This window comes from Capra hircus, chromosome 22 (genome assembly GCF_001704415.2).
Source record: "Capra hircus breed San Clemente chromosome 22, ASM170441v1, whole genome shotgun sequence".
Classification (NCBI taxonomy): Eukaryota; Metazoa; Chordata; class Mammalia; order Artiodactyla; family Bovidae; genus Capra; species Capra hircus.
The window spans coordinates 32,731,260-32,740,462 of record NC_030829.1 but is presented as its reverse complement, the minus strand read 5'-3'; the positions used below and the strand labels follow the sequence as shown (position 1 = coordinate 32,740,462).

At 46.1% G+C, this 9,203-nt stretch overlaps 1 protein-coding gene across 1 annotated transcript in view; it reads right to left on the bottom strand.

The window, feature by feature from the left end:
• FAM19A4 (family with sequence similarity 19 member A4, C-C motif chemokine like) overlaps nucleotides 3,434-9,203 on the bottom strand; it is a 175,668-nt gene continuing 169,898 nt past the window's right edge. The window contains exons 5-6 of the mRNA XM_013973472.2: nucleotides 5,807-6,018; nucleotides 3,434-3,472 (exon numbers count right to left, since the gene is read on the bottom strand). Of these exons, the coding sequence (XP_013828926.1) occupies nucleotides 3,434-3,472; nucleotides 5,807-6,018 (251 nt within the window). The remainder of the gene's footprint in view (nucleotides 3,473-5,806; nucleotides 6,019-9,203) is intronic.

Below are 9,203 nucleotides of genomic sequence, written 5' to 3'. Positions count from 1 at the left end.
AGGGAAGAACTGTCCCGGGAGAGGGAAACGCAAGGATTTTGGCCTTTTTCTAAGGGAGGCACAGAGATGAGACAAGGAATGTGGTTCCAGGCTGTCAACTCAGAGAGACAACTTGGTAAGAGGGGAGCCAGCAGGACTCGTGACGAATACAGGATGTGCGGGAAAGGCGTCAAGGACAGCTCTCGGGTCTTAGGCTTGTGCAGCCATAGAAGGAAGCGGGTCATTTTCTGCACAGGGAGGACTCGCTCTCTCAGCCTCAGGTTCATCGTCCACTAAATGAAAAACAGTAGCATCTACCCTCCTTAAGTTGTTGTGAGAAGGGAGTGAACTGCACGAAGGGTGTGGTCGCTACTTGTCGTGAGGTTCATGCTCAAGGAACAGTGACTGTTGTCATGGTAGCTGTTCCTGGATCTCTCTTTCATGCATCTGTTTCAAACCCAACCATCTCTATAGTCAGCCAAGTAGCAGTCTACATCTAGAATGTAATTCTCAAAAGCATCTTATTTGAGGAAGCGCATTCTCCACATCCAACCCTTTTGGGAACCTTTCTGCACTGATGGTTGGATGAGATGCTTTCAGATTTAGGTGCTTTGAAAATTTTTGTCTTGCTGATTGTAGGTGGAAGGTGCATTGCATCTTGGCGGATGAAAGGTTGCTATCGTGTCGCTATCAGCTCCACTCTCACGTGACACTGTGCCCCGAAGAGTTCAGGCTCTGGCTCTAGGGATCAGAGAAGCTAAGACTTCAGGATAAGAGTCACCTCGGCGCGACCTTGGAAGACAAGTGGACTTGAGAGGTGGGAGGGGATGGAGAGGAAGGTGCGGACACATAGGCCTGTCTGCTGAGTAGCCATGAAGGCCCATCCCAAGATGCTTATATTCTACATTGTCTAGCAGTTACCAGGGGGCATCCATCGATGATTCCAGGAAGGAACCTGGGCAGAGACCTCACCCTCTTGGCACAGAAAGCCAAGATAAAGGTAGGAACTGAGAGCAGGTAGGGAGCTCGAAAACCGAGGGTATACTGTTTGCTCATCAGAATCTCCCTAAGAACAACTGTTTTTAAAGTATGGTTTTCTAATCCCCATCCCAGAACATCCTAGAATGAGGCTCAAAATAGTTGTATTTTTAACAAGTTCCCGTGATGATTGTTCTACAGACACTGGTATCATGAAACAATTATAACATGGTGGTAGAGAGGATACGGAGAAGGCGATGGCACCCCACTCCAGTGCTCTTGCCTGGAAAATCCCACGGATGGAGGAGCCTAGTGGGCTGCAGTCCATGGGGTCGCAAAGAGTTGGACATGACTGAGCGACTTCCCTTTCACTTTTCACTTTCATGCATTGGAGAAGGAAATGGCAACCCACTCCAGTGTTCTTGCCTGGAGAATCCCAGGGACGGGGTAGCCTGGTGGGCTGCCGTCTATGGGGTCACACAGAGTCGGACACAACTGCAGTGACTTAGCAGCAGCAGCAGAGAGGATAAGGATGACCCGTTGCAGTAGACCAAGAGACAGAGGGAAGGATATCAAAAAGGGACCAATGAGGAAGGAACCAGAGCAGTTGGTCACCTTAGATCCTGAGGGAGAGGGAGGTGTGGAAGAGAGTGTCTTACCTCCTACCTCTAGCTTTTCCAGTATGAAATACTGCAAACACTTGGACACTTAATAGAAACTCTGAAGAACAAAAGGAAGCAATGGGATCAGGTAGGATGCTTACACACACAGTTACCGAAAGAACTACCTGTTTTCCAGCTTTAGCACTGCTGCTGTGTGGGGCTATCCGACTTTGTCGCGGGGACAGCCCGGTGCATTTCAGGATGTTGAGCCGCATCTCTGGCCTCTGACCACGGAAGCCCACAGCAACCCCCTCCCCAATGTGTGACAACTGAAAACATCCTCAGACATTGCCAAACATCTCCTTGAGGGCAAAACTGTCCCTCAGTGGGAATCGCCACTCTCAACGCACACTTCTTTACTCTTAGAAGTCTTAAAATTAGGAACATGTAAAAATCTAAAACTTCTCAAACTTCAGCGTGTGATCTGCTTGTATTTGCAAACAACAAGAAGCCTTCAAACCATTGCCTGTGGTGCTAAGACACTGCACACTTGTAAAGAGCCTTAACACCGACAACTCAAACAGGGAGAAATGATTCAGCACATTAGCAATTGCAGGAGACCCTGGTTTGATTCCTGGGTCGGGAAGTTCCACTGGGGAAGGGATAGGCTACCCACTCCAGTATTCTCGGCCTTCCCTTGTGGCTGAAGAATCCGCCTGCAATGTGGGAGACCTGGGTTCGATCCCTGGGTTGGGAAGATCCCCTGGAGAAGGGAAAGGCTACCCACTCCAGTATTCTGGCCTGGAGAATTCCATGGCCTGTATAGTCCATGGGGTTGCAAAGAGTTGGACACAACTGAGCAACTTACACTTTTCACTTTCAGGTAATAAAACTCAGAATTTAATTAAGGAAAATCAAGGCAGGATGTCAGAGAAGTTAGATTTCCCCCAACAAAGCAGTACCTGCCTCCTCTCCGGGGATAGTGAAAACAATACAAGCAGAATCAGCTCAGTGTCTGGCTTCCTGGTTAGGGAGTTGTCCGCTCTCATGTTCCTATCTTCATCTAAGACTATTCACATCGCAGGTTGACTGCTAACTTTGTTACATTCGCATTTCAGTGGGAAAGAAAATTTGGACCTAGATGCCTGACAGTAGCTAATTTTTTCTTTTAGCCCTTCTGTGTTTTGATGCTGCCATGCATGGACTGTTAATGAAAATGGAAACTCTTTTGCTATATAGTTACTAATACCCCCTTGAGAGAGGCAAGTGTTCTATCTTTATGTGACTGTGGTCTCACCTAGGGTGTGAGATCCAGTGTCAGACACAGCTTTTGTGAGCTCGATGCCAGTCACCACTCCACAAATGGATTTACTCTATGTGCATAAGCTCCATAAAAGACATAAAATGTTTTATATAGTTCAAGTCACACCGACTTGGATTACCAAAGGAAACAAAGTTTTATGACTCCAAGATTATTCTCCAGTGCTGTATCACAAAAAAGAAAAAAGAAAAGCAGCTATGTATCATGAGGGCTGGGGGAACTGTATTATGCCTCTGCAGCTTTTCACAGCGCTAAATGAAATGTCACTGCCGTTGAGGATTCACTAGAGCAAACTCCTAATCCCAGCACATAGAGCTACAACACCCCTCCAGGCCCACTTCGTGCAAATACCCTCGCTAACTGTACGGAAACAGCAGGGAGCTGCTCAAGCAAGGGGCTCCTTAGATGCATTCTGTCCCAGAACACAGCTGACTGGTGTTCAGTATCTTATTTTATATTTCTGTGTAATAGTCAATACAAGTATAACCTTGCAAAACATTATTTCTTAGTCTACAAGAAACACGAAAAAAGGAAAGGTTTATGGTTGACGGATTTAAGACTCTAGCTCTTTGGCCACTGCAAGATTTGGATTCTGGAAGAGGTAAGGGAAAAGAGGCTGATGGGGGCCAAAAAGGACACTGGAATTATCTTAAGGCAGGATTTGTTTAACAGGCACACTTGGGTTTACCCAGATTGAAAGTTTATGGGAGTGGGTTAGAAGAGGAGCTGATAAAAATGGTGGCAGTGTTGGAAATAGTGCTGCAGTGACCATTGGGGTCCTTGTGTCTTTTAGAATTATGGTTTTCTTAGGGTATAACATATAGTCACTGCTGCTGCTGCTGCTAAGTCGCTTTAGTCGTGTCCGACTCTGTGCGACCCTGTAGATGGCAGCCCACCAGGCTCCGCCGTCCCTGGGATTCTCCAGGCAAGAACACTGGAGTGGGTTGCCATTTCCTTCTCCAACGCATGAAAGTGAAGTCACTGAGTCATGTCCAACTCTCAGCAACCCCATGGACTGCAGCCCAGGCTCCTCCATCCATGGTATTTTCCAGGCAAGAGTACTGGAGTGCGGTGCCATTGCCTTCTCCGATATAGTCACTCCCATGCGTAAAACAGACAGCTAGTAGAAAGCTGCTGTATAACACAGGAAGCTCAGCTTCGTGCTCTGTGATGACCTAGATGGGTGGGGGATGGGAAAGAGGTGCCAGATGCATCCATATGGCTGATTCACTTAATTGTACAGCAAAAAATAACACAACACTGTAAAGCAATTATACTCCAATTTTTTTAAAATGGTGGCAGTAGTAAATTCCTTCCTCTACCAACAATCTCCATGAACCTCTACTGCCCTGGATAAAAAAGCATAGATCAGGTCATTTAACCTAGTGATCATGATATTACTAACAAGGACAACTTCATTGATAATTGTAATTAATGGTAAAATGGTCTCGATTTTGAAATTATTTTACCTACATAATAAAGAATAAACTAGACAACTTACTAGACTATTAATAATCTGAGATGTAATAAATATCAGCTAAAATTTACATGTAAAGTTTATTTTTAAATCTTGTTTTACAATAGTATGTTTTAGACTTAATCTTTTATTAATGACTTGTTTAAATATTTATAAGATCTTGTTTATTATAATACCTCATATGCACACACAGGAGAGCTCACCTGTTCTTGCCCTCCGTGGCTGAAGATGACTGAGAACTTGAGTAATTCAAAACACTCATAAAGGGGGAAAATGTAAGCAAGGTGAGAAACCATTCAAGGGATATTCTACCTCTTTGGGGGGCCAAAGCTGACACAGCAACCAGGATTAAACAGCCATTCCATTCCAGTGTGTGTAGCTCATTAGAATCCTAGACTGACCTGTTTTATTAATTTTTGTACAAGAAACAGTGCAGAGATATTCAGCCAGCTCTGGGGCTATTAGGTGAGCAACCCAGCAAGAGGCCCTGACTTCACCGCTCTCCTCCCAGACAGGAAGCTGACAGAATGAAGCAAGTAAGTGGAGCAAGGCCTGTGAACTGTGTTTTACATAATGCACTCAGAGATACAAGGGATGTGCATCCTATCAGTGAAGGATTCCCTGAAGAATGGTTTCTTTCTAGAGAAGGATGGCAGAAAGCGCATTCCTTTGCAGCTGGAAAAGCACCACGGGAAGGACTAACCGAGGCTGAGATGGTTGGAGCAGAAAGAACGAAGGTAGGTGCTCTGCGGGGTTTTTTAGTGAGGGCCACACAAACAGAGGTGAGCTAAGGAGCACAGAGAAGCCACTCAGAGATTTGGGGGTGGACTAGCTTAGCAGATCTGCAGTTCACAAAAATGACTCCATTCTATGGAGAACAGGCAGGAAGGGAAGCAAGAGTGGATATGAGGAAGCAACCTTGGTCATCCAGACACAGCAGAGACCACCCGGGGATGGTAACTATGGTGATGCAGAGAGGGGGCGGGGTGTGGAAGTACCAGTCCCTAAGACAAAACAAGAGCGTGGACAGCAGGAGAGGAGAAAGAAGTGCAGTTCCTGGCTCGAGAACTGGGTAGAAAATGGAGTGTTTCAGAGACACAACTAGAACGAGGATGAATGGGGAGGAAACACGACTTAGAAAGGCTCGAATTGGAGTCTTCAACCAATTCAGCCAGACTAAATCTCCACCGAGGTGGCAGGTATTCTATTTCAGTGAGTCACCAGGATGTGGGGTCTGGCCACACTGGTTTGATGCACGGGACTGTCAACTGTGAAACCTTTACTTTAAATTGGCCCGTGAAGGAGCTGAAATGAATTCAGGAGCCCTGCTTCAGATAAGGCATCCCTCCACCAGTCACGACTCCATAAATCTGAAATGGAGGGTGATGCTGAGAAATGGGCCTTTCACAGGGCCCGACTCCTAGCGGGGCATTGCCCATGGAACTTTACCCTCCCTCTTGGTGGCAGGATGAATGTAGGGGGCAGGCTACAGCGTGCGGAAGCTGTCGCGTGCAGTTGCATTCCGTCTATACTTGCCTTGGTAGTTTTGACTTTGTTGCCACTGCTACAGGACCAACCTGAGTAATCGGGCAGCACTCGGCAGTCCTCTCCTTCCAAACAAGGATCCATGTGACACCACCATTTCTGAATCACAATGGAAGCTGGAAGACAAAGGCCATGTAACATTTGTGATGCGGTTTCTTCCCTCCAAATCCAGGCAACGTAAAGCTCAATGCAGGTTAGTACACTGGCTTCCAAGACTGTGTATAGGTGTCACCATAAGGAAAGAATCCAACCACCCATATACTTAACAGAAAAACACTATTTCTTTTTTATGCAGTTGGCTAACATTATGATGTAGGTAGTAAGATCTCAGACTGTGCGCCCTTCTTTAAAGGAGCTCGGATGAGCTGTTTTACTCTCAGCTTTGGTTTCTTCACCTGTACAATGGGGAGAAAAATAGAGCCTCCCCAAAGGATGGCAAGGGGATACAGCCGATCCAGGTAAAAGCCCTGGCTGACTTTGCACCAGGCACTGTGTTGTCAGGAGATATTAGCTGTTACTGTGTCTCCATCTCTGGTTGCAGGTGGCAGTGGAGGACACTGATACTGCAGGTGTGAGTGCTGTTGACAACAGAGTGTCAAGACTGGGAACAGACAATATTTTCATCCCAGAAGGTGCTCATCTCTCCATGCCACTCCAGCTAGGTGAGTCAACCTGAGGCACCTGGGCGCCAAGTTAAGAGGGGGAGCACTGGCACCCCTTCACAAGCCCACATTCTCGACCAGTTAGCTGGCTTACCTGTGACTTCCCTTCACCTCACTGTCCCCACAGCAGTCCGCCAATACAGTGATTCATGCTGCAAGCCCATGAATCAGAAACTAGCACCCCAGTTCTCTGAGTTTGCAGGTAAAGATGAGAAATTAAGGAAAAAAACCATCAGCATGACTAGTTATTTCCATAGATTTCAAAGGGTAAAAAAGATGGCGATAGGTTTTTTAAGGGGACTCCCATGCAGGAGGCTGGTAGAGGACCAAGTTCCAAAGCTGCGGGTAGTGTGTGTGGATTGGGGGTGGAAGCAGATTAACCTTTCGTTGTTGTTGAAACAGTAACAGGTTGCTTTTTTAATAATTCCCCAATGGATTCTACTACTGCCTCAGAACTCTGAAAGTTAAGTTCAAGAAAAAGCAGGCGTTACACAAGCCTACCTTGGAGGAATCCGGACCACCATAAAGTGACACAACTTGATGACTTCCAGTGCATATAAAGGTCAGGTTCACACTACCCCGTAGTCTCTTACGGGTGCAATGGCACTGTATCTATTTTTAAAAAGCAAACCTCAATGTATATATACCATAATTTAAAAAATATTTTACTGCTCAAAATTGCTATCATCTGAGCCTTTAGCGAGTCATATTCTTTTCGCTGATAGAAGATTTGAAGTACTGCAAAAATTGCCAAACTGTGACACAAATACACAAAGTGAGCAAAGGTGGTGGGGAAAATGGTGCTGATAGACTCACTCAGTGCGGGGTTGCCTCAAACCTTCAATTTGTCAAAACGCAGTCTCTGTGAAGTACAATCAAATGAGGCATGACTAAATCCTAACAGTTACTTTGTCGTGAATGCAGGACACCTTAAAAATGAAGGGAAGACACTCAGTAATTTCAAATTCATTACAACTCTAAGGTTAACAGTGTTTTGGTTTTTTTTTCCTGCATTTTACACAGGAGGGAAAACTGAGGTCCAGTGGTATTAAGCAACCTGCCCAAGGTCACAGTTTTTGCAAGTAGCCAAACGGCATTTGAACAGAGGTGCCCCAGCACAACACTTAGTACCTACCTCCTCCCCAGCAGAGGCCCGACTGGAGGCAGCAACAACGGCAGGTAACAGAGCAAATGCGACGTGGCATGACAAGGGGACAGAACGGTTCCGTTACTGGCTGAAGTGACGACTTACTGTGCCTTCTCTGCGTGCAAACACCATTCCAGGTTCTGACCCAACACTGAGGTGTTACCCAGTAAGTCCCCTCCAAACCAAGACAGTGCCTGAGTAAGGCACATTTGTGATCTAGAATAACCAGCTGCTACTGAAATCAGACAGAGAAGGCAATGGCACCCCACTCCAGTACTCTTGCCTGGAAAATCCCATGGATGGAGGAGCCTGGTAGGCTGCGGTCCATGGGGTCTCAAAGAGTCGGACACGACTGAGCGACTTCACTTTCACTGTTCACTTTCATGCATTGGAGAAGGAAATGGCAACCCACCCCAGTGTTCTTGCCTGGAGAATCCCAGGGACAGGGAAGCCTGGTGGGCTGCCGTCTATGGGGTTGCACAGAGTCGGACACGACTGAAGAGACTTAGCAGCAGCAGCAACTGAAATCAGAAGGTGCCAACACTGAGAAAGGCATAGCGCTAAATGGCTTATTTATTGTGTCAGAGACTGAACTTGATGGATGGACACACTGGGGTCAAGTCTAGGAAAGTTGTATTTTTTTCAGCTCCCAATATCACAACAGTTTCACCTTAAAATTGTACAGAGCAGTGTCATTTTGAAAGCACTTTTATGTACTGTTCTTCTTGTGATTGTCCCCAGAACCTTCAGAAGCAAGAAAAGGAGGCAGATGGTTCCAGACAAAAACACCAGAGCTTTCCACACCATGAGTAGTATCTGAATCTAGACTCTGCATCCATCAATCTTTCTGCTTACGCCAGAGTTTAAGGTAATAGTTTAGATGAGGAAGTGCTACGCAGAGTTGACCATATTCATAGGGCTGACTAGTCATTGCCTATTTTCTGAATGCCTTAGTCTGGTCCCAAGTAGGTACAAAGATAAGGGGTTCCCAGCCTTCAATTTAAAGTACCATCTTCAGGCAGAAAAGTTATATAAATGTTGACAGACTTTGTTATATTTACACAGAGTTAAAATTGAACATGAAATACTGTCCAGGAAAATCTTTAAAACTGTTCCACTCAGCAGTGGAGACCTGTGTACTCCTGGCAGGTATCAGAGCTACACGGATGATTCGAAAGCAGCTCTGACAGGTGCCTAGAGATCCGAGTGAAGGTAAGAGGGACAGTGACGGGGTGGCTGAAGTGAGGGGTCAGCAAGGAAGCAATGGACATTCAGGGGCTGTCAGGGGCAAGTGAACACTTGGTTCTCTCAGCAGTAGGAAGCTCTGAGAAGCTTGTGACCAAGATAGCACCCTCAGCCAGGAAACCTGTGTCCCTAGAAGATGAGAGAATGTAGAACAAAAAAGGAGTCTGAAAGAAAAGACCAGCTGAGCTGGAGTGAGGTGAGAAGTCGGGGAATAAACTCCCTGCCGAGGAAGTGGATGAAATCCAAT